This window comes from Meriones unguiculatus, chromosome X, assembly GCF_030254825.1.
Source record: "Meriones unguiculatus strain TT.TT164.6M chromosome X, Bangor_MerUng_6.1, whole genome shotgun sequence".
Classification (NCBI taxonomy): domain Eukaryota; kingdom Metazoa; phylum Chordata; class Mammalia; order Rodentia; family Muridae; genus Meriones; species Meriones unguiculatus.
Window position 1 is genome coordinate 40,349,188 of NC_083369.1, and position 25,689 is coordinate 40,374,876.

Below are 25,689 nucleotides of genomic sequence, written 5' to 3' on the forward strand. Positions count from 1 at the left end.
GTGGGGGGTGAAAGGGAGGAAGAGTAGCGGTAGGTGCGTGCGCATCTCTAGCCAGCCCCGCCCTGTTGGCCGTCCCAGATGCCTCTGCTCGGCGATTGCGGTGTTTAGCTGGCTTAAGTGCAGCTCCATACAGTTCTCCTTTGTCCCCATCGCCATCCCAGTCATAATGTATGGTCTAGTTTTCCTCTGGACCCCGGAGACCTGTCGCCTCCCCGATGACCCCACTTCCTCTATCAGCGTAGCCACGCCTTCCTTAGCTGATTAGTTTTCTGGGCTGGGCATTCGCAGCTTCCTCTAGGCTTTTTCCATGGGGCCTGGCGGCAGAGATCCCAGTGGCAGGACCAGACCGACACTAGGGTGTTTCAGTGCGGTTGCGATGCCTTGAAAATGGGGTGGGGCGAGTGTGGTTGTGGTGACGCACTACTTTAATCCCAGCAGACGGGAAGCAGAGATAGGTAGATTCAAGGCCAGCCTGATCTACATAGGACAGCTAGGATACACTGTTTCAAAAAAAAGTGTGTGTATGCCTCTGTGTTGAGTGTGATCTTTATCAGTGAAGAGCGTTGCACTGTTCTGTTGGCCAATGCAGGCCAGTGGTCTAAGGCTTTTCTTTGGAGCAGGGTGAGGCACTATTGAATTTTCGCATCTCTAGTTAATCTCCACGGCCTCGAGTCTGTGTTTTACTTCCGGATCCCACACTTACGACACCGGAAGCCGGAAGCGGGGTTTTCCACAGCAGAAAAGGGAAAGGTGACCGCCTGATTAAGACTTTGTAGGAGCTCCGATTCTGTCGGAGCGGTCGGATCCCGCTTCTCCCGTCCTCTTCACTTCAGGCCGACTCTGCTGACAGGTGTGGTCCTCTTCTTCAAAGACAGGGCTACATCGGTGGCCATTCCGCAGCTTCCGAAGCTCCAGAGGTCCACCCCCCACCCCCACCTTAGGCCCAGTTTGTTCTGCCTTATTGTTTCTAGAGCATCGGTTGAGGCGCGCTGATTCGCTACCCAGGTGGGCGGCTAGTCAGCCTGATTCTGTTCTTCCCTCCACTGCAGCTGTCGCCTAAGGGCTTAGTTTAGCCCCTGGTGCTAGAACTCTTCTGGTTTCGAAGACATTTTCTGTCGATCAGATTCTTCTGAAGTACATTTTGCGATGTAGGACAGGCAGACCTCGAACTCAAGATTCTCCTGCCTCAACCTTTCGAGCACTGGAGTAACTAACAGGTGTGTGCCAACAGGCCAAGCTGTTTATCGAACTTGAGTACATTTGAAGTCTTTAAAAAGTTTTCAAGTGTACCTTGACAGCTAAACATAGCATGTCAGTTCACTTTGCAAATGATTAATAGTAATCTGTTTGCTTGTCCACATACCACTTATTTGACTTGAGAATGAAAGTGTTGTCTTAGCATTTCCTAGGAAAAAGGAAGGACTGGTAGCAGGAGCAGAGAGAGCCAGGGAGTAATAGTTGGCTGAGAGGAAGGAAGGCAAGCAGGAAGGAAGGAAAGGGAACTAGGTGGTTTAGGACCTTGTAGGCTGTTGTACAGATTTTTTTTCTTTTACAATGGGAGAAATGGGTTCATGGTAGAAGAGAGAAGTAGTCTGAGTTATCTTTGAGGTAACTGGCTCCAGTTGGGTAAAATGAATGTAAAGGGCAAGGGAAGAAGCAAAGTATGGTGGTCTGTAAAGAGATTATTCCAGTAATCCAAGTGAAAGATGGTAGTGCTCTCAGACTTTTATTTTTTGAAAAAAAATTTAAATGTACAAAAGAAGAAATAATAATAGAGTAAGTTCCATGTGCACATTTCTTAGGTGTCACTATTAGCTCATAGCTAACTTTAATTCACACCTCTTATAATCCTCTACCATGATTATTTTCTTTTTTAAAAAGGTGTTATTTTATGTGTAGAGCTGTTTTGCCTGTGGGTATATATGTGTATTACATGTTTTCCTGGTGCCCAGGGAGGTCAGAAGAAGGTGTCAGATCCTCTTGGATTGGAGATACAAATGTTTGTGAGCTACCTTCTGGGTGCTGAGAACTATCCTCTGCAAATCCAGCAAGTGCTCATAACCACTGAGCCCATCATCTCTTGCTCCGCCCATTATGATTTTCAATAACAGCATTCTTGAAACATAATTTGTATGCTACATACAGTATTTATTGTGTTGTGTGTGCGTGCGTGCATGCATGATGTGTACACGAACACAGGTGCCATGGCCAGAAAGTGTAGTGGTCAGAGGACAACACTGACTCAGGTATTTCTTTTCCACCTTTACTTGTGTTCTCAGGTCGCCAGGCTTGCCTAGCAAGAGCATTTATCCACTGAGCTGTCTCACTTGCCCATAATTCAATATTTTTTGAGTCAGTCTCATGAAGATCTCTTCCCCTTGAGTTCCTAATCCACTTGAGCTGGGGTTATAGAAGGTTGTGAGCTACCCAACATGGGTTGTGAGAACTGAACTTGAATACTCTGGAAGAGCAGTGAGGACTCCTCTAACAGCTGAGCAATTGAGAAGACTTCTAAACATCCAAGTAGTTTGATATTTGCATCTAGAATTCAGGAGTGAGGACAGCTTGGAACTGTTTGGCTATTTACCCTAAAACTGTTGCTACCCACAGATCCATCTGCTAGAGCTTACCCAGCCGACCCTACCTTCCTTTTCACCTTCAGCTTCCAGAAAAAGCCTCCTCTGCTGTCTCACTCTCTCAAAGGCTGATCCTGCTCAGGTTCTTTTACTTGCATTGAGATTGTCCTCTTCCTGTTAGTCAGTCTTAGGCAGGATTTAGAAGGTCTCTGGATTAGCACTGTTCTGAATGCTCTCTAATCTGGTTTACAAGACAACATAAGCAAATCACGGGTCTTTTGTCTCAGACTGACACCCAAAGTTAGACTTTCAAATTTCTTAGCATACAGAATACACCAGAGGTTTCCTCCATCCTCAAAGAACACTACTCAGGTACAGTGTGGTCTCCTGAAGTCTCTCTTACCAAACTGAGTTTTCTTGATTCCTATAAGAAGTAACCACAGGGCCTGTGGCTTAAAACAACAGAATTTTTTTATCTCACAGTTCTGGAGGTCAGGAGAATAAAATCAGAGAGCAAACTAGGCTATGGTCCATCTGCAAATTGTACAAGAACATCCTTCCTGTGTCTTTCAATTACTGGTGGCTCAGTTGTTCCTTGGCTTGTGGTTATATCAATCTAGTCTCAGCTTCTGTCTTCTCATGGCTGTTTCCCTGTGTTTCCACCTATTTTCCTCTTTCTTCTGTCTCGTATGTATATGTGAGGAGCTGGGAATTGAACCCAGGGCCTTTTGAATGCTAGGTAAGTGCTCTACCACTGAACTACATTCCCAGACCCGTTTTGTCTGTTTTTCAGAAGGGTACTTGTTCTTGGGGTCATAGAACATGCATGTAACTCTGGATGATCTCAATTTGAGAGCCTTAATTTTTGCCAGACAGGTTCTTACTATGTAGACCAGGCTGGTCTTGAACTCAAAAAGATTTGCCTGACTACCTTCCAAGTACTGGGATTAAAGACATATTCCACCATGCCTGACTTAAGATCCTTAATTTAACTATATCTGTAAAGACCCCCCCCCCCCCGCGTCAAGTAAAGTCATATTTATAGGTTGCAGGGTTTAGGACATGGATATATCAATCATTCCACTACATTAGGTGAGGAGCCAAGATCCTCTCCTTCTACTTGAAGGTGTATGGGAGATGTACAGTTTCCAGTATACTGTCCTTTCCTGCTATAATTCTCTTATTTTGGAATGGGAGTATTTGCTACATCTTAGACCCAAACTGTACTTTTATGTCTGGTTCCACTAAGACAAAATGACCGGCCTTTTGCTATGAACTGATGTTTATAGCTTCTGTACAGATTAAGTGCCTTGTGCTGTTTGAGAGAATTCTGCTCTGTGTCATGTATTCCTACTGCCTTTTTGTTCTAGACACTGTCTTTTTGGATGAGCAGGCACCTGTGGAAGAATCAGCTGAGTGAGATGGTGCAGCCCAGTGGTGGCCCAGCAGGGGATCAGGACATGCCGGGTGAAGAATCTTCCCTAGGGAAGCCAACAATGCTACATCTGCCTTCAGAGCAGGGTACTTCTGAGACCCTCCAGCGCTGTCTGGAAGAGAATCAAGAGCTCCGAGGTAAAGATTGCAGTGTGAAGGAAGCATGAAGTAAAAAAAAAAAATCAGGAGGGGCCTGGCACACTAAGGACAGAGTTTCTTTTTACCTGCACCTCATTATTGGCAGGGTATGAGATCATGATGTGCCCCAGAACCAGCCAGCATTTCAAACTTAGCCATCTTCCTGCTTGGTTTCAGGTGGGGTTCTCTGTGAAGATTCACATGCAGGAAATACTGTGGTTCAAAGCCAGTACCTGGGAATGGAAAAGGGAGGGGGAAGGAGCACAAGCTGAGAAGCCACGGTGGGTAGGAGAAAAGTGGGCTGTAGGGATCAATGGGAGTAGGTTTGATCTTTCTTGGGACACAGCAAGCTTTTAAGTGGGAGGGGATATGGTTTTTTTTGGGGGGAGAGAGGGTTGTTTTCCTAAGGTGGACTGTGGCCTGCTCTTGGAAAGGCATAGCTAGCTCCAGTGGGAGGAGATCTTTGAGTGTGTCTTCTGCACTGGCACTGCTCCTTTCTCCTGTCACCCTCATTTTGTAAGGTGGATGTTAACTGTTCTTGAATATGCAGCTGAAACTCAGAGTGGCTGCTAACTTCTCCTGTCTGCACCTTCTGGGCTCCCAGGCTGCAGCTAGAAACTACAGAGTGAAATTGCCTTGGGGACTGTCTCCCTACCTCCCCAAGTCCTGCAGGCATGTTTAGGGCCCCCCATCCTGGGAGGACTGGGACTTCGTGTTCCAGGGTAGGGATACCTCCAATTGACCAGAGTATAAATGCTATAAAAGAAAGTTGATTTTGATGTATTCCTTCAATGTGGATGATGTGTTTTACTAATGCATTGGAGATATTTGGGTGCATAACTCAGTGGAATTGGCTGGGAATTGGTTTGACTTCTTAGAGAAAAGCCTCCTAGTATTAGAGGAGTGCCTGGCTGTCAGGACTCACATTTCCTTTGCTGTCTTCCCTGCCCAGATGCTATCCGACAGAGCAATCAAATGCTAAGGGAACGCTGTGAGGAGCTGCTACAGTTTCAGGTCAGCCAGCGGGAGGAGAAGGAATTCCTTATGGGCAAATTCCAGGAAGCCAGGAAGCTGGTGGAAAGACTGAGCTTGGAGAAGCTTGACCTTCGGCGGCAGAGGGAACAGGCCTTAAAGGATATGGAGCACCTGAAGAAATGCCAGCAGGTAACTGAAGGGTGGGGAGGCCTTTCTGCCCCACCTGTGTTTGAAGACCATAATGATGCTCATGTTCCCAGAGAAAGCATGTTGTTGGGGTTCCTCAGGACCTCTTCAGGCTTGATTGCTCCCAGTTGTGAGCAGTGGGGCCAGCGTGCATAGAACACTGTCACCTAGGAAATGTGCTTGAGCCCTGGGAGCCAAGGTTTATACTGGGCTCACTTTTGAAGGCATGGAGTGTTTGGGTACCTGACCCAGCTTGCTTAGTTTCAAGCCACCCTGAAGTCTACCACGCACCATACCGTGTGTTCCAAACTCCTCACATACCCTGCCCAGACAGCCTAGCTGACCCCTAAGCCCCTAATAAATCAAGGTACTCACATCAGGTAGGATTTCCCAGGGTGCTTAGAAATGATCCCCAGGAGCCTTGGGAGGAAATATGTGACCCCAGGCCTGTAAGTATTGCACTCTCCCTAAAGAATGGTGTGCTTAGTGTGGAGTGAGAGTATACTTCAGGACCTTTTTGGACTGGCTATTTTCAGGACCCTAGTGACAATGGTTGAGAAGGGATTGTGCCATCTGGGAGTGACAATCTGGGGAGAAAGGGTAGGGAGGATATGCCACAGTAAAGTTTTACATTGTGGGGCTAAGTTCACAGTGAGGCTGGGAGTACCTGGTCAAAGCATTTGCTTCTTATCTGGGGAAAGAGCAGCAAGGTATGCACACTGGGGGCTGAGACAACAGAGATTGTCCCTAGTTTTGGAGGTCAGAGGCCTAAGATGAAGGCATGTGCAGGTGGCTTCCTCACAAGAGCTGTTTTAGGTAGTACTCCAACTGTATTGTCTGTGTTGGTAATCCTTGGTGCTTCCCAACTCTCTTGTCACATGGCCTTTTCTCTTAAATTTTTTTTATTACCGTGTACCTGTTCATGCCCTCACACATGTGCCATGGTGTGCATATGCGGGTCACAGCACAACTTTCACAGCACAACTTCTGATGTGAATCCCAAAGATCAAACTCAGGTGGTTAGATTTCATGGCAGGTATCTTTACTCACTGAGACCTGCTGAGCTGTCTCACAGCCCTCCTCTCTTTTCATAAGGATACCAATGTAAAACATAAAGGTGGACAGTTACTAAGGCTATGAAAACAGGTTTTGTTTTGTAACTGATGACAATGAAAGGGAAAGAGCTAGATGAATTCTGGTGATCTGCAGAGGTAACTGGGTATTTTACCTTTTTTGAGATTTATTTTTATTTATGTGTCTTATTTTTGTGTCTGTGTCTGTGTGCAAGTGCCCTTGGAGATCAGAGAGTGTCAGATCTCCTCAAACTAGAATTCCAGGTGACTGTAAGCTACCAGACAGTTGTGGTGCTAGGAACTGAACTCTGGTCTTCTAAAGAGTAGCAAGTACTTTTAACCACTAAGCCATCTCTCCACCCAACGACTGAGACTTTTAAAAATGAGAATAGGGCCCAGAGTGTGGCTCAGTAATAGAATGCATTCTTTGCCATGTGTGAGGCCTGAAGTTCAGTTTCTAGGACTTTAAGAAATAAAGACAGAGATAGAGCTAGAAAGAAAATGAAGGATTTACTTAGCAGCCAGTCCTGAAGATATTTGATAAACCAGAGTAAGATGAAATGGGAGGAGAAAGGAAATTAGTGTCAATGTGATGAGACCAGTGTCATTACAGGCTTGTACAATCAAAGGTAGTTTTTTTTTTTTTTTAACCATACTTGGAGACTAGAAGTCTAAGTCCTTTCCCTACTGATGATTCCATTTCAAAGGAGTTGCAGTCAGGTTTTTGAGACAGGGTTAGGGTCATAGGAAATACATAGGCTTTGAGAAGGATAGAGGAAGGAGTCATGGCTGGCAAGGCTTCTAGCAAAGGTCAAGCCTATGTCAAGTGTCAGTTTCTTTAACATTTGCAAGTAGGATCCACGAAGGGGCCTGGGACATTATAGGAATGTCATCTTAAACTGTTTGAATACATCTTAAAGTTTGGTCAACCTTAAGGTTTGGCTGAGCTGATCATGGTTTACACTCAGAACAGACTGTTGTTAGTTGGTTTCTCTCCTTTCACCATGTGGATTTTGAAGATCAAACTCAGGTTATTGGCCTTGGTAGCAAGTATCTTTATTCACTGAGCCTTCTTGCTGGTTTAGCACTCAGTATTTAAAAAAAAAATCCAGTCTTTTTTGTCATACTGAAACTTCTCACTTGTTGTATGTATGGACTAGGTGTTTATTTTTGTTGCTGTATTTGAGTCTGGTCTCTTTTTACAGAGTCTCAAAGAGACTGAGAAAGGTTCATTACCAGCTGAGAGTCAAGGTTGGTGACTGGGGGAAGACAGATAGCCACTGGGCTAATGAGGTTCCAAAGTATCTAGGTTTATAGGTGCTGAGAGGCAAGAAAAGCCTTTGATACATCAGCGGCTTAAAGGCTGCCTCAGGTCTTAGGGATGTCAAAAGTGGGCAGCGTGGGAGATAGCAGCACTGATAGGAAATGACCTTTCTCTTACAGCAGATGGCTGAGGACAAGGCCTCCGTGAAAGCCCAGGTGACATCACTGCTGGGAGAACTCCAGGAGAGCCAGAGTCGTTTGGAGGCTGCCACAAAGGAACAACAAACTTTAGAGGAAAGGTGAGTGGGGAGGGGAAGCTAGCCCAGTGGGCCCCTTCCAGGATTTGGAATGAGGCAAATGTAGGTGCCCCTAGGAATTCCTCTCTCCTCTGAGAAGAATGACTGACAATCTTTTCCTAAATTCCCTGGTGCTCTCAGGGCTGCCTTGTGAGAGCCCTGGCCAGGTATCCAGAAACAGTTCCAGCTGTTGCTTCCAGGCTCTGACTCTTTATTGGGTGCTTATTTAGGATTTCTATTGCTGTGAAGAGACACTATGACCATGGAAACTCTTGTAAGGAAAACATTTAATTGTAGCTTGCTTATATTCCGAGGTTTAGTCCATTATTTTCATGGCGGGAAACATAGCGGCAAGCAGACAGACATGGTGCTAGAGAGGTAGCTGAGCGTTACACATTTGGATTGTCAGGCAGCAGGAACAGTGAGTGAGCTACTGGGCCTGGCTTGATCATTTGAAACCTAAGCCCACCCCTAGTGATCCACTTCCCAACAAGGCCGCACGTATTCCAACAAGGCCACATATCCTAATCATATCCTTTCAAATAATGCTACTCCTATGAGCCTAGGGGAGGAATTTTCATTCAAACCATCACACTGGGATTCAACTTATTCTTTAAGAAGCACTGTAGGGCCCCCAAGGTCATACTTAAGAGCTCACTCTCCAGACTGATATGCAGTGGGATTCTACCAAGGCAGAAAGTCCTAGGTGAAGAAGAATGAATACATCTGGTCATTTCCACCAAAAGCACAGAGCCCTCATGAACTATTTCTTATTAGAGACTCTGGACCCCATGTTTCTGTTGGGAGTTGGTCAGGTTGGCATCCTCTGCCAGGCATGTACCAACATTTCTGATTCCTGGCAGAAAACTGAGTTTGGCTGGTTTTGTCAGCTAGTGTCCTTGGGAATGTCACTCACTTTCTTTTGCCAAGGGGATTGGGTTGTCACATGGGATTATTGAGTCACAGGCATGGGCACTATTGTGCCTTTCACACTGCCTTGCTGCTGTCCTCTAGGTAGTTGGTGAAGCTAATAGGGTAACCCTGGCCCTCTCAGTGCAGTAGATAGTCATTGTGTTTGTAGAGAAGTGGGTTGGGGCTCCTATCCTGTGGGAGGGAGGAGAGTTAAACTTGCCTTTAGAGACCACTGGTGGTGGGTGGGTGGGGGAAGGGCAGTGTGAGACTAGGACAAAGGGGAGCAGGCCCAGTCCAGACCTGCCTTAACAGAATTGGGGTGACCTGCCATCAGAGGTCTTCCTCAAGAGACCCATTCTTTTGTAATGAGCACATAGGACACAGGGAGATACCAGGATGCTGAGGAGCTGGAGGAAAACTGTGGGGTATTATGGGCCAGGGTTAGAAGATAAGTGGACCATGGATGATATAGGTGAGACAACATAAGCTTTTACAGTATAGAGGGAGAAATGAATTCTCTGTGGAGACTATTGATGCCGTGTCCTACACCATGAGGCTGTATAACCCAGGTATGGAACCTGAGCCTCCAATGAGGGTGCCTGGGACTTCAGCTGAGTTGTATCACAGTACTTCCTGCCTATACCTGAGCTCAGTGCTAATGAGCTCAGATGGCAGTCTACCCTGATGCTTCTAGAATAGTCTCTTGACATCCCTTTACCCAGACTGCTTTGGTACCTTTCCAGGGACTCCTCCCACCTGGTCCAGCAGCAGTTTAGGACACAGGTACCTTATCCTCTTCTTAGTCTACCTCCTTTCCAACTGCACATGACTGTTGGGCCCCTGCGTAGAGGCAATACATGTCAGGAGATGTTTTGTATTTTACATATTCCAACTGCTGCCTTGCCATGGCCCCTCTACCCTGCCGCCAGAATCAGCTCTCAGACACAGGTTATTCAGGAGCCTTCTACATGCTGCCCTGCTCACAGTTCCCTTAGCGCGTTCTCTTTTGTCGCATATCAGGATGCGAGCTGTTAGTGAGCAGGTCAGACAGCTGGAGAGTGAGCGGGAAGCCCTGCAGCAGCAGCATAGTGTGCAGGTGGACCAGCTGCGCATGCAGAACCAGAGTGTGGAGGCTGCCCTTCGGATGGAGCGACAGGCTGCCTCAGAGGAAAAGTGAGTGGCTGGTAGACTCGGGACCAAGAGATCAGAGGACCCGTGGTGCTTTCTGCCTTCTGGAGAGTCCTGGTAGGGACTGCCTGTGTAGAGAAGGGCCGATTTTCTCCCCCTGCCTTGTTAATGGCAGAGTCAACTATTACATGTAAACAGAAATATTTTCCATTCACACTCACAGTTTATTGTGTGTCCTACATAGGTTCTTTTCACCAGAGTTAAAATAGGCTCTTGGTGTAAGAAAAGCAATGAGCTATAGTGGCTTCAAGTTGTCCCTAAAGACTCCTTATCTGGCCTACAATGCCTGTACAGGTTCTCAACCAGCTATTGGCATCTGGTTTAGCATCCTTTTGAGTTTCCTTTAATTTAGAACAATGTCCCTTTATTTTCTTTTCTGTGCTAGAGATGGAGTGTAGGGCCTTAAGCACACTAGGGCACAGGTTCTACTCCTGAGTTGTACTCTAGCCCTTGTTAGAAACATTCCAGGACTTTGGCTTTAAGGAAAGCATGAACTATGTAGTAGCCAAATCAGTTGAAGTGAATCCTTGCAGTTAGCAAAACTGGCCTTAAGAGTTGATGGCCTCAGGAACCCAGATATAATCCAGAAAGCCCACACTTCAGCTATTTTATGGGACAAGAAGGAAGAGGGTGAAGCTTTAATATGCAGTCTGTGGCTGTATTCCTTTTGCTCCTTTTGCACAGGCGGAAGCTGGCTCAGTTGCAGGCAGCCTATCACCAGCTCTTCCAAGACTATGATAGCCACATTAAGAGCAGCAAGGTGAGTGATGAACACAAGTTCATAAGTATGACTGTCCTGGGCTTTCCAGGGAGAGGCTTTTTTTCTTCTTTTCTTAGGGTACCTGAAGGTGAGCAGTGTGACCTTTGAGATCTAGAGCACCTAGCTTTTGAAAGGGTCTCTCAAGTTGTCTGACACCTTCATTGGGGCTACAGCTGTAACAGATTATGGATAGCCACAAGGAGGTGAGACACATCCACAGGACATCACTAGGATATCTGTGTCTAGGACCTTCAGATAAGGTTTGTGGCAGGGCTGTTTTTCTGCATAGCCAATCCTTCATGCTTAGAGCCATGAAGAGTCTTAGACACATTTCTTCTCTAAAACATTTCTTTTTCTCTAAAAACATTTTTATATTTAGTTAATATAAAGAAGTATTTTGCCTCCATATATGTATGTGCACTATGTGTGTGTTCTTGGTACATGCTGAAGATAGAAAAGAGTGATAGATCTCCTGGAACTGGAGTTATAAACAGTTGTGAGCCATGTGAGTACTGGAGACTGAATAATAAACATTCTTAACAGCTGAGTCATCTTTCCAGCCTCTCTCGTTTCCTCAGAAACATTTCTGAGGTGGCTCAGAGCTTGTCAGGTCTAGTGATAACTTTGTGTGTGTGCCTATTCACAAATATATGTGAAGGTTGGAGGACATCATTGGTGTTATTCCTCAGGAGCTATACATGCCCAGCTCTTTTTCCTATGTGGGTTCTGGGGTTTGAATTGAGGTCCTCACAAGTACTTTATTAACTGAACTATCTCCCTCACCCATACTTCTTCAGTTTTTTAAAGATAGTGTCATAACCCAGGCTGGCCTTGAACTCTTAGGTGGCTGAGACTGGCCTTGAACTCCTGATCCTCTTGCCTGATCTTCCATGTGCTGAGATTCCATGTGTGTGCCACTATGACCAACGTTGTAGTGGTCACATTTTTTTTAAACTGTAAAGTTTATTAGCTGTCCTCCTCTTTCTAAATAGAAATAGATAGAATGGACTGTTGATAATTCTTTACAACTCAGTAAGTCATATAAAAAAATGTAACAAGGTTGTCAAAAGCTCACATATTGATGCTGGGCTTGGTGGCAGATACCTGTAATCCCAGCATTCTGGAGGTAAGGCAGGCATATCATGGTGAGTTAGAGGCCAACCTAGTCTACAGATTGAGTTCTAGGACAGCCAGGGATATGTACAGTCTCAAAACAAAACAAAACAAAACAAACAAAAAAACGGAAGAACCACCCCCAAAACAAAAACAGCCCTCCCCACTAAATAAACAACTCCAGAGAGCAATGGGGAGCTAAATGATATTAATAGACTAGAAAAACTGATTTATGAAGGCATTGCTGCTTCTCACTAAAATTTCTTAAAAATGTTTACCATAAAGATCTGTGAAGTTCTAGAGCAGTGTGGCTATGCAAGATGAAATGTCTGAAGAGGGATTCACAAAAATAGGAGTTTCTCTGTTTTTTTCTATTAATAAAATGAGGAGAAATAGAAGGAAAGGCAGAAGAGCAAAATAAAGCTCTGTGATGTATGTGTGTGTGTATGTGTGTGTACAACTGTGCAAAAAATAGTTCTCATAGTTGCAGAGTTTAAACAAAATTTTCTTTTTTATATATTTATTTTAACAAAATAGGCAGTTATTGTGGATAAAATTTGACTCCTCCCTAAGCATAAATTTAAAAACTTAGGCTAAGAAAACCATATAATGGAAAAAAAAGATAGCATGTTCAACAAATGGTGCTGGTCTAACTGGGTATCTACATGCAGAAAAATGCAAATAGACCCATATTTATCACCCTGCACAAAAATAAAGTCTGAGTGGATCAAAGACCTCAACGTAAAACCAGACACACTAAACCTGTTAGAAGAAAAAGTGAAGAACCTTGAACTCACTGTCACAGGAGACAAGTTCCTGAACAGAACACCATCAGCACAGGCTCTAAGACCAAAAATCAATAAATAGGACCTCATGAAACTGAAAAGCTTCTGTAAAGCAAAGGACACTGTCATCAGAACAAAATGACAGCCTACAGACTGGGAAAAGGTCTTCACCAACCCTATATCTGACAGAGAGCTAATATTCAGAACTGAATATAAAGAACTGAAGAAGTTAAACAACAACAAATCATGTAATCCAATAAAAAATGGGGTTCAGAACTAAACAGAGAATTCTGAATAGAGTAATATTTCATGGCAGAGAAACACTTAAAAAAACAATCCTGAGATTTCACCTCACACCCATCAGAATGGCTAGGATCAAAAACTCAAGGAACAACACATACTGGAGAGGATGTGGAGAAAGGGTACCCTCCCTCATTGCTTGTGGGAATGTAAATTTGTACAATCACTTTGGAAATCAATGTGGCACTTTTTCAGACAATTAGGAATAGGGTTACCTCAAGATCCAGGTATACCACTCCTAGGCACATATCCAAAATATACTCAAGTATATAACAAGGACATTTGTTCAACCGTGTTCATAGCAGATTAATTCATAATAGCAAGACTCTGGAAACAGCCCATATGTTCTCAACTGAGGAATAGATACAGAAATTGTACATTTACACAATGGAATACTACTCAGCAATTAAAAACAAGGAAATCATGAAATTTGCAGGCAAATGGTGGGACCTCGAAAAAGATCATCCTGAGTGAGCTATCCCAGAAGCAGAAAGACACACATGGTATATAGTCACTTAGACCTGGATATTAGACGTATAATATAGTATAAACATACTAAAATCTTTACACCTAAAGAAGCTAAGCAAGAAGGAGGACCCTGGGTAGAATGATTAATCCTCATTTAAAAGGCAAATGGGATGGACATTGGAAGTGGGAGAAAGCAGGGAACAGGATAGGAGCCTACCACAGAGGGCCTCTGAAAAACTCAACCTAGCAGGGATTCGAAGTAGATGCTGAGATTCATAGCCAAACTTTGGGGCAGAGTGCGGGGAATCATATGAAAGAAGGTGAAGTTAGAAAGACCTGGAGAGGGCAGGAACTTCACAAGGAGAGCAAAAATTCTGGGCCCAGGGGTCTTTTCTGAAACCGATACTCCAAACATGGACCATGCATGGAGATAACCTAGAACTCCTGCACAGATGTAGCTCATAGACTCAATCTCCAAGTAGGTTCCCTGGTAAGGGGAGCAGGGGCTGTCTCTGACATGAACTCAGTGACAGACTCTTTGATCACCTCCCCCCGAGGGAAGAGCAGCCTTACCAGGTGGAAGAGGAAGACAGTGCAGACCTGATGAGAGGTGATAGGTTAGGGTCAGAGGGAAGGGGAAGAGGAACTCCCCTGTCAGTGGGCTAGGGGAGGGGCATAGTGAGAGAAGGTGGATAGAGGGTGAGAGTGGGAGGAGATGAGGGAAGGGGCTACAGCTGGGATACAAAGTGAATAAATTTTAATAAATAAAAAGAAAACAGGGAAACACACAAATAAAATTTTAGGCTAAGAATTGGATGCCATAATGATTATTATATCTCCATGGGAACATTTTTTTTTCTTCTGCAGTTATCACTGAATTTTTTAACCTTCTATGTAAAAGGTGAGGATCTCTAGCACCTAAATATGGCCTTAATTTATAAAATGTATGAACAACTTTTGAAAGACTGTAAATAGTGTTGCACAAGTAGATTAAAAATACTTGAACACTATTATTTTTAGCAAATACTTTAAGGGAGGGCTCAAACAATAAAACATGAAGACCTTTATGCCGAAAAATCCCTCATTAAATGAGTTAACTCAGGTACTAATTTAAAAATAAAAACATTTTTTGTCTAAAATTTAAATAATAATAGAAGTGAACTGAGAAAAGACCTTGAAAGCTAACACAAATTGTGCATAGTTACACAGTTAGTGGTCACATTTTAAGAAGGATATTGTCAACTATAATGTACTCATAGAAGATTTGTAAGGATTAAACATGAAACCAGGTCACAGGATGAAGAATTAGTTATATGGCTGCTTAAGGGATTGGAAAGATGATTCAGTGGTTAAGAAAACTTGCTGCTTTTTCGTAGGACCCAAGTTTTGTTCCCCGCCACCTGCAACTCTAGCTTTGGTAGATCTAATACCATCTCTGACTTCTGTGGGTACACACACACGTAAATTAAAATCTTTAAAAATGGCTGCTTTAATCCCAGGAGGGAATTCCTGGTTGAGAGCATGTGTACATGTTTATAGGGTATGTGTGATGAGCAGACCTTTGACCAAGTGGCAGAGTGGAAGGACCCAGGGTTTCAGCCTTGCCTGGTGTATGGTAGGACTGGAGCCTGGATGGTTAGTACATAGTACTTACTTGCTGTGAATGGGAAGCCTCAGGAGGGATGGTGGCTTCTGTTCTTGAAGGGTCAAGGGGAAGGCTTCCTAGCTGGGGATTCTCTGAAGAAAATGACAAAGAGTAGGAGGCAGTGCTTATAGCCTGAGAGTTCCTACCTAAGAAAGACCTCAGCATTTCTTCTGTCCTATAGGGCCACAACAGGATGCAGTCTTCTCCCTGCACACATTAAGATCTGAAGTCCAAAGGTCCGGCTTTGTTCCAGCTTTTCCTTCTTAGTTCTTAGATCAGTGGCCAGCCAGGCAAATAGTTTGGTCCCACTGTAGGCCAAGAGACTGCCAGAACTCTTTGTCCTTCTCTAGGGCGTGCAGCTGGAAGATCTGAGGCGACAGCTCCAGCAAGCCGAAGAGGCCCTGGTAGCAAAACAGGAATTGATTGATAAGCTGAAAGAGGAGGCTGAGCAGCACAAGATTGTGATGGAGACTGTACCAGTCCTGAAGGCCCAGGTGAGGTCTCTGTTCCAGCCTGCTTACCATATGAGTAGCCTTCCCACCCAGGCCATAGGGTCTTGTGTACCTTTTTGGCACTATTTTGTAGGGGCCTCTCTTAGTCTTCTTGACTCCTTTGCATTGTTATTTGACCTCTTGGTGCTCCTGGGATCACAGGCTTTCATATCTGTTCCTGGTATACTATCATGGAGTCCTAGGGGACAGGACAGGGCTCCTTTCCTCTGGGGTATGGTATAGAATGCTTAAAGGGCAGGTGATGGATGGTGGGCATACCTCTGTTCTATTTGCCAGGCGGATATCTACAAGGCTGACTTCCAAGCCGAGAGACATGCTCGGGAGAAGCTGGTGGAGAAGAAGGAACTTCTGCAGGAGCAGCTAGAGCAGCTACAGCGTGAATTCAACAAGCTGAAAGTTGGCTGCCATGAGTCAGCCAGGTGGGCCTTTAAGAGTGTAGCCAGGAGCACAGCCACACACAGAGAAAGTGGATACCGGTAGTAGCTACAGGAGATTGATGGCTCTTGGCAGTTGTATTAAGTTTCCTATACCTCCTGCTGCTCTCCCTGTGTCTTGTCCTTCCAGCAATTACCTTTCCCACTGGTCCAGCCAGAAACTCCACAGCAATGCATGTATTGAGATGGCATTTCCAGACTAAAGTTCCAAAGTCCTTCCACAGTCTTCCACAAAACAACATGGTCATGTCTGTCTCAGCAATTCCCCAAGAACCTATTACTGTTGTCTGTCTTAGTTTGGTTGCTACTGCTGTGATAACACCATGACCAAAAGCAACCTGTGGAGGAAAGGGTTTATTTCAACTTATAGTTGCAATCATGGAGGGGAGTCAAGGCAGGAACTTGAGACGGGAACTGAAGCCGAAACCATGGAAGAACTGCTTTTTGGCTTGTTCTCTGTGGCTTGCTTGGTTTGCTTTCTTAGAAAACTCAGGTGCTTGCCCAAGGAGTGGCACCATCCCTAGGGAACTAGGCCCTCCCACATGAGTGTTCAATGAAGAAAATGCCCCACAGAGTTGCTGACAGGCCAATCTAATGGGGATATTTAGTCATTTGGGATTCCCTTTTATCAGATGACTCCAGCTTTTTAAAAAAATATTTATTATTTAAATAATAAATTATTTTTAAAAATAATTCTTTTTATTTATTATTAAATAATATCTTATTTAATAATAAATACTTATTTAAATCAATATTTATTATTTAAATAAATTGTTTAAAAATATTTATTATTTAAAAATATCATTTATTATTTATTATTTATATAGCACTCTGCCTGCATATGTGCCTGCATGCCAGAAGAGGGCGTCAGATTTCATTATAGATTGTTGTGAGCCACCATGTGGTTGCTAGGAATTGAACTCAGGACCTTTGGAAGAACAGCCAGTGCTCTTAACCTCCGAGCCATCTCTGCAGGCCAACTCCAGCTTTTGTCAAATTGACAAACAATAACAAAACCTAACTAGTACAAATATGGCTACCTAAAACCTCAAAATATGCCCTTATTTGGAAATGTATCTTTGTATATATAACTAGTTAGCATAAAGTCATTTTAGGTTAATTGACTGTGGTCCTTATAGAAGCACCACATTAAGATAACAGAAGGCAGCCACAAGAAGGTCAAGGCAAAGACTGTGGGATTTAGCTATAAGCCAAGAAGTGCTAAGGATTCTGTTGTCCATCATCAGCTGGTAGAGAATACAGATCCTCTGAAATACTGATCTAGGGCACCTGGTCTCCTGCACAGTGTACATTTCTGTTATTTTAAGCCACCAGGTCTGTGGTAGTTTGTGTCAAGGTTCCGAGGAAACTAATCTAGGGGGAACCCAGGGAATAATTGCTAATAAGTACTAAGTTTCCTTTGGGAGACAAAAATATTCTTAAAGTATACTGATGATTGGACATGCTGAATAGAGTAAAACCCACTGAACGATACAGCTTAAATTGCTGAACTGTATGGTACATGAATTATATCTCAATGGAAGTATTTATTCATAAAAAAAGCCCCACAGACATTGACTGAATGCTTTCTTTTTTTCAAAGGATTGAGGATATGAGGAAGCGACATGTAGAGACTTCCCAGCCCCCTTTACTCCCTGCTCAGGGTGAGTGAACAGGTGGTAGACGCTGGGAGGAGATGGGCAGGGGGGCAGAGTGTTGTGCTGAGGAAAAGCCTGTGTTGGCTTCTCTGGTGCTGTGATGTGGGGAGGTCCTGTTGGCCACCCCAGTCAGTAGCCCACATCACTTTGAGTCAAAAGGAAAACTGTGCTGGTAGAGGTTGCTCCCAGCCGCACATGTAGTCAGATCTGGTGGTATCAATAGGTCTCAGACCTTGTTAGCTCCTCCTTCTCTTTGAGGTCTACCCAGGCTGTGCATGAAGCCCACTTAGCTATCCTGTGTTCTTTTTTTTTTTCTTCTCAGCTCACCACTCCTTTCATTCGCCCTTGTCCAACCAGCGGAGGATCCCTCCTGAGGAACCACCTGACTTTTGTTGTCCCAAGTGCCAGTATCAGGCTCCTGATATGGACACTCTGCAGATACACGTCATGGAGTGCATAGAGTAGGGTCAATAGATGCAAGGCCACCTGTAATACCATGTCCCAAACTATGCGATTGTGCTTTCCTGTTCCACCTGTATAGTCCACGATCAAGGGCTGTCAAACAGTGGGCCCCAGGACCTAGCAGAACCCCTGCTTTACCCTTTTGGTGGTCTGTTAGTTCTCTATTAAGGTAAAGAGCCCTAGTCAGGGCTGTTTTTTTCCCCCCTTTTCTTCTGTGTGCCTGAGCCACTTGCCTCTGGTGGCTTCTCCCTTCCTCTTCTCCTATTTTCCTAGGGAGTCCAGAATGGAGGTCAGGGGCTCTCAGGGAGCACTCCTCCTCCAAGCAGGGCTGGATGCAGCTCTTCTTCCCTCCAGCTGATGCCTTTCTTGCCTGGGAGTGGCAGGCTCTCTTTCCAGGGCATGTGGCACTTAGGTTCATAACGTGTTGTCTGTGATAAACATTTGGGAGTATTCTGTCTTTTTGCTACTGTAAGTAATGGTGCAGTGAAAGTACTTGTGCACTGATCTGTGTGTACCTTTAGAACAGATGCTTAGATGTGGCATAGGAGCCTTGCCATGGTAGAGGTCAGCAGACCTTTAGGTTTCTACCATCTGCTAGACATGTAGTTCTTTCGTAAATAGTGTGCTTAAGTGTCTTTTTCTGGGGTATATGGGTCTTTTTTAATTCCTTTGATGTAACGTGACTTTTCATAATTCCTACCCATCTTTGATGATCAGTCAAGTTAGTTCTTGACTATCACAGAAACTGTACACCTTGTTCCACTTTGTGTTACTGTTTTGGGGACTAGAAGCTGTTATATACTTCTACTTAACCATTCTTTAATTTTTTTTTTTTTGGCTTTGGAGTTATGACTGCTTTGTGTTTTGATAAAAGGATATTTCACATACACTTTTGTTCTAGCTCCAGTGTGCTCTTGTTTTTGCCAAGCACATTGTTGCCTTGTATGAATGGTGGTGGCCATAGTTCACACTCCAGGAGTTTGTGATGGCATGTTTTTCACCAGCCCAGAAGACCTGTTTTGGGAACGATTTAGCATTGACTGGCAGATTATGAAAAAAGGAATGCGTCATTTGCTTTACAAGGTTCTAGACATTTTCTGAAACCTTAGAGTCGTATTACCCTTGGCAATTCTAGTAAAGGAAAGAAAGTTGGAGTTGAAAACTTTGCTAATCCTCAGGCCTGAAATCCTTCCTGCCCTCCTGTAAACTTTTAAGGTTCTGAGTGGGATCAGTAAATCCATGCCCAGGCTTTTATTCACAGAGCTTCTTTCCCATTAGGAGTGAGAAAGCTAAGTAGAATTCAGATTTTTAAAAAGGATTTAAAAAGTAAGCCTGAGCCTGGGGACTTCCACAGAATTCTCAGACATGGGGAGCAAGTTTTCCATTTCCTAATTCCCAGGTCTCTAATGGGCAGCTCTTTGGGAAAATTAATTAAAGAACAGCTAAGTTCTTTGTTTATGAGTTTTTCTTTTTTTAATTATTTTAATTTTAATTTTTTTCTTCACAATTTATTCATTGTATATCCTGATTGAAGTCCCCTCCCTCAACTCCCCCCAGTCCCATCCTCCCTCCCTCTTCCCCACTATCCTCTTCCTCTAGTCCACTAAAAGGGGGAGTTCTCCACCATTGCCAACTGTCCAAGCTTGTTAAGTCTCACCAGGACTGCTTGGATCCTCTTCCTCTGTGGCCTGGTAAGGCTGCATCACCAGGAGCGAGTGATCAAAGTGTAGGTAACTGAGTTCATGACAGAGGCAGTCCCTGATCCCCTCACTTGGAGACTGAGCTGCCAATTGGCACATCTGAGCATGGGGTCCTCTCCATGCATGGTCCTCCATTGATGCATCAGTCTCTGCAGGACCCCCTGGGCTCAGATCCTTTTGCTTTGTTGATCTCCTTGTGGGGGTCCTGTCCCCTCCATGTCCCTCTATCCCCACCCTTCTCCTCTTCTACAAGACTCCATGTGCCTGCTCAAAGTTTGTCCTTGAGTCTCAGCATCTGCTTCCATCCCCTGTTGGGTAGATCCTTTCAGAAGACCCTCTCTAGTGGGCTCCCATCCTGTTTCCTCTCTTTCACTGCATCTAGTGTCTATCCTGTTTGCCATTCTGAATGAGATTTAAGCATCCTCCCTAGGGTCCTCCTTAGTTATTAAGCCTCCAATTCCAGGAACAAGATCGTAAAATCTCCCACCCAAGAAACAGCCTAGAGATAAGCACAAAAATGCGAAGGGATATCTGTTCTGGGCAGCCTTATCTTGTGGTAGAACATTCTTAACACAACAATGTAGCCCACTGACCACCTAGACTGGTTACAAGCCCTTAACCCTTATGACTTCCCTGCAGCCCACCAGTTTGGGCTGGTTTGGGCTCTCTAAGAGACCCCAATCAGGCTCTAGCTAGCCATAGCCAATCATAGATGTACTTATACCCTTGCTTTTTATGTGCACCAATCACGATAAAGATGACCTACCTGTCACTGAAAATTACACAAGTTTCCTATAAGAAGACCTGTGCGCCTTTGTGTAGGGTTGCCATTTTGCCTGGATGGTGGCCCCAGCATGCTGGTGTTCTGCAGAATAAACGCCCTTTGTTGTTTGCATGCTACTTGAGTCTGGGGTCGTTCTTTTAGTGTCTTCTGGACCCTAACTTATCGTGCTTTGGCTGGGAAATCACTGAAGCCCCCTACTCAAGTAGTAAGGTGTTTAAGGGGAACCCATGACTTCCCCACCAATCTGTAAGTGAGTTAGGATGACACTCCCATAAACTGGTTTGGTTTATGTTTTGTGTTTCTTTGTGTCTGTGTTCTTGTTTCTGGCGTTTACTTTCTTGGTTTTGGTTTCCTTTTGTAAAAGGAGTTGGAACGGGCCCTTGAGATTAGGGGATGTGCTGGAAAATCCCCAGCCTGAGGTATGGAAGACCTTCCTGTCACCTCTTTGGGAGAACTTGAGTGTTCTCATTTGGCTTTGGTTTTGGATCCCTTTCTGGAAGAATGTGATAGCTCTCAGTTGTTCTTGGGGTCCTCTTCAGAAGATTGTGACAGCTCTCAATTGGTTCTGGATCCGGCAAAGGGTCTCTCTTCCTACCAGAGCTCACCAGTTGACCTAGCTTTTTTGGTTCTTGTCTTCACTTCCCCAGGAACATGTGTGTGTGTGTAGTTGTTTGTCTGGCTGTGATTGTTGTCATTTTATTGTTGTTCTTCTTGGAGTAATAGAATGGGCCAAACACAGACCACTCCCCTGGCCTTTCTCTAATCTCACCTTAAGGATTTCAGGCAGCTAGCAGATGATAATGGTCTGTTTGTCTGCCCTAGGAAGTTAACCACCTTTTGCAGTAGTGAGTGGCCAACTTTTAAGGTCAGATGGCCAGAGGATGGGACATTCCATCTCCCCACAATTACCAGGAGGAGAGGCCAGGACACCCCATCAGGTGCCCCACACAGTTATCTGGCAGTATTTGGTGGAAAGCCCTCTTTCCTGGCTGAAATCCCTCCTTCCCCCAGTCCAGGAAGCTGCCAGTTCTCCCCCTCCCCATCTCCAGACAGTGCTGAGGAAGAGCTGGATCCACCTCCCTTTGCACCCCATCAGGACCCCTCGCTGGAGCTAGATCAGGCAGAACTGGAACCTGTGGGAGAGGAGAACAGGAGGCAGAGGCTCAGCAGGGAGGGAGGCAGATAGAGAGGAAAAGAGAAAGAAGGAAAGAGAAAGAGGCGGAAGCAGAGAGAAAGAATGAGGGACAGAGACTCTTCAGACTCTCAGTGGAGGTCCCCATGCACGCAATCACATGTTGGGTATCAATCCAACTCCATGGTAGCCTTACCTTTGCACCCAACGCCCCACCAAATGAGAATGGTTACTAATTCCAGACTTATGACCTTTTTCCCACTAGTAATTTGTATAACTGGAGGGCCCAGAACTCCAGTTTTTCTGAGATGCCCTCAGACCTCATTGAGGTCATAGATTCCGTAATGGTGACATATCAGCCCACATGGGACGATTGTCAGCAACTCTTGGAGACCCTCTTTATTGCTGAGGAGAGGGACGGTATTTTAGGAACTGCCTGGAAATTGGTATGGGAGCCCAGACTCTAGACAAGTTGATGCAGCTTTCCCCTTGGACCAGCCAAACTGGGACCACCACTCTCAGGCAGCTCTGAGTGTATCCCCACGTTCTGATGGGAGGCCTCTGGGAAGCTACTTGGCAACCCAGAAATCTAAAAGTACGATAACTGAGGTAATGCAGGAGAAAAAAATGAGGCCCCCCTAGGAACTACCTGCAGAGACTCCTGGAAGCCTACCAAACCTACACGCAAATAAGACCCAGTAGTGCTGGAACACCAATCTGTGATCAACATGACATTTGCAACCCAAGCTGCCCCGGACATCCACCAAAAGCTCCAAAGGCTTGATGGGTTTGTTAGCAAGAATAGAGGAGAGTTAATTGTCATAGCAGAGAAAGTCTACAACAACTGAGAGACATTGGAAGATCAACAGACTCGGGGAATAGCCCAGATCCTCCTTGCAGAGCAAAGCAGTCCAGTGTTCTCTAGCACAAGGATGGGGCAGAGGTAAGCCTATGACAGCTGGCTGCTGGATGGCCATAGGTGGTGGAGTAAGCATCTCTCCTACCTGTAGGCTCCTACAGAGAGACCAATGTACATATTGCAGGGAACTGGGCCATTGGAAAAATGCCCCAAGAATAATTGGGGGAGGCCCTAAGGTCCCCAAGTTAGAAGAAAATTGATGACTGAGGATGTCAGGGCTCAGCACCCCTCCATGAGCCCTGGGTAACCTTAAAGGTAGAGGGGACGCCCGTGGGCTTTCTAGTGGATACGGGGCCTCAGCAGTCAGTGTTGAAACAGCTATGGGACCCCTCTCTGACAAGAAGACATGCCAAGGGGACACAGGAACTAAGCCTTACGTGTGGACTACTCAAAGAACAGTGGACTTAGGAATGGGATGGGTAACCCATTCATTCATGGTGATCCCAGGATGCCCCTACCCGCTTTTGGCACTGGTCCTCTAGACCAAAATGGAAGCTCAAATCTATTTTGGGCCAGAGGGAATACAAGTTATGAAGTTTACTGGCCCCATTCATGTCTTATCTTTGGCATTGGAGGAAGAATAAAAATGGTTCCCCCAGCCCTCTCACCCTGCCGAGGGTTCCCTATTGGATGAATTCCTGAATGCAGTCAATTCTGGGCAGAAAACAACTCAGTAATTTTGGCCAGACACAGGGTTCCAATCATTGTACAGTTAAAAGTAGGGGCCACCCTGGCCAGAATCAGATAGTACCCAATGCCTCAAGAGGCAAGAGTAGGAATTACCCCACACGTCAATAGACTGTGGGAGGCAGGCATCCTGGTTACCTGCCAATTGGCTTGGAATACTCCCCATCTACTTGTGGAAAGGCCTCATTCAAATGTCTATCAACCGGTGCAGGACCTCAGGGAAGTCAACATCCCACTGTGCCAAAACCTTACACTTTGCTGAGCAGCCTTGCCCTGAACAGACAATCTACACCGTCTTGGACCTGAAGGACACTTTTTTCAGTTTGTCCCTGGCACCTGTTAGCCAACCTCTTTTCACTTTCGAATGGCACAGCATGGAGAGAGGCTTCAACGAGCAGCTCACTTGGACTCTCCTCCCACAAGGGTTCAAGAACTCGCTGACCATCTTCAACGAGGTCCTACATGAGGACCTGGGTGAGTCAGACACAACCACCCCCAGTAAGCCTCCTCTGGTCTCATCATGGCTCCAACGTTGGCGACATGCCAGGAGGCTAACCGAGAGCTGCTGCAAGAACTTGGTTGTCTGGGATACCTAGTGTCTGCCAAGAAGGCCCAGCTCTGCCAGTCGGAGGTAACTTACCTGGGTTACAAGCGGTAGGGTGCAGTGTATGTTGTCCCCCACCCAAAAAGAGACTATTTTAAATGTCGCTGTCCCCACCTCTCATAGACAGGTGAGGGAATTTCTGGTATCAGCAGGATTTTTCAGACTCTAGGTGCCTGGATTTACTGAAATTGCCACGCCCCGATATGAGGCCATGAAAGGCAAGAAAATGATTTGAACTGGACTCCTGAAATGGACAATGCTTTCCAGAGACTCAGACAGGCCCTGTTAGAGGCACCAGCCCTGGCACTACCTGATATTTATAAACCATTCCATTTGTATGTAGACGAGAACAATGGCATAGCTAAAGGGGTCCTAACACAACCTTTAGGCCCGTGGAAGAGACCTGTGGCCTACTTATAAAAGAAGATGGTCCTGGTGGTTCAGGGTTGACCCCTGTCTCCATATTGTGGCTGCCACCACGTTATTAAAGATGCAGATAAGAAAACCATGGGACAAGAACTAGTGATCACTATCCCTCATTCTATAGACGGAATTTTAAAGAACCCGCCTGATTGCTGGCTATTGAATGCTAGGCTGGCACATTACCAGGCCCTGCTCCTCAACCCATCCCGCATTCGATATGGTCTCACTTCAGCTCTTAACCCAGCAACACTCTTGCCGTATCCTGACTCAATAGTTCAGCGCAAATGTCATATTGTGTTTCAACACATTCAGAGCTTAAGGCCAGATCTGGCAGACATCTCCTGGCTGGATGCAAAATGAATACTCTTCACCGATGAAAGCAGCTTTGTTCCGGGTGGCACCAGGTATGCGGGGGCGGCAGTAGTAGACTTTATGGAGACTCTCTGAGCTCAAACATTAATCCTGGGCATCCCAGGTATGCAAGAGTGGTTCAATATATGGAAATTGATCAATGTAATCTACCATATAAACAAACTGAAAGAAAAAAAACCCCACATGATCATCTTCTTAGATGCTGAAAAAGCATTTGCTAAAATCCAACACTCGTTCATGTTTAAAGTCCTGGAGAGATCAGGGATAGAAGGCACTTACCTAAACATAGTAAAGGCAATATACAGCAAGCCTATAGTCAACATCAAACTAAATGGAGAGAAACTTACATCAATCCCACTGAAATCAGGGACAAGGTAAGGCTGCCCACTCTCCATATCTCTTCAACATAGTACTTGAAATCCTATTTAGAGCAATAAGACAAAGGAGATCAAGGGGATACAAATCAGAAAGAATTCAAAGTATCACTATTTGCAGATGACATGATAGTATACATGAGTGACCCCAAAAATTCTACCAGGGAACTCCTTCAGCTGAACACCTTTAGCAAAGTGGCTGGATAAAAAAAAAGTAACTAAAAAAAAAAAAAAATCAGTAGCTCTCCTATATACCAAAGACAAAAGGGCTAAGAAAGAAATTAGGGAAACAACAGCCACAAATAACATAAAGTACCTTGGGTAACTAACCAAGCAAGTGAAAGACCTATATGAAAAAAACTTCAAGCCTCTGAAGAAAGAAATAGAAGAAGATATCAGAAGATGGAAAGATCTCCCATGCACATGTCTTGGCAGGATTAACATAGTAAAAATGTCCATCTTACCAAAAGGAATCTACAGATTCAATGCAATTCCCATCAAATTGCCAACACAATT

At 44.9% G+C, this 25,689-nt stretch overlaps 1 protein-coding gene across 17 annotated transcripts in view; it reads left to right on the forward strand.

Moving 5' to 3' along the window:
* Ikbkg (inhibitor of nuclear factor kappa B kinase regulatory subunit gamma) overlaps nucleotides 1-25,689 on the forward strand; it is a 64,148-nt gene that overhangs the window by 36,178 nt on the left and 2,281 nt on the right. For 5 of the 17 annotated variants that reach the window (XM_060375591.1, XM_060375585.1, XM_021659276.2 and 2 more), the window contains 9 exons: nucleotides 3,947-4,148; nucleotides 5,101-5,312; nucleotides 7,826-7,944; nucleotides 9,874-10,026; nucleotides 10,726-10,801; nucleotides 15,463-15,606; nucleotides 15,901-16,043; nucleotides 17,661-17,722; nucleotides 18,039-18,177. In XM_060375591.1, the coding sequence (XP_060231574.1) occupies nucleotides 3,962-4,148; nucleotides 5,101-5,312; nucleotides 7,826-7,944; nucleotides 9,874-10,026; nucleotides 10,726-10,801; nucleotides 15,463-15,606; nucleotides 15,901-16,043; nucleotides 17,661-17,722; nucleotides 18,039-18,177 (1,235 nt within the window). In that variant the 5' untranslated portion in view covers nucleotides 3,947-3,961. Of the gene's footprint in view, nucleotides 1-521; nucleotides 1,006-1,049; nucleotides 1,218-3,946; nucleotides 4,149-5,100; nucleotides 5,313-7,825; nucleotides 7,945-9,873; nucleotides 10,027-10,725; nucleotides 10,802-15,462; nucleotides 15,607-15,900; nucleotides 16,044-17,660; nucleotides 17,723-18,038; nucleotides 20,779-25,689 lie in introns of those variants that run through there. The other 12 variants (XM_060375587.1, XM_060375588.1, XM_060375589.1 and 9 more) reach the window with 10 other exon arrangements.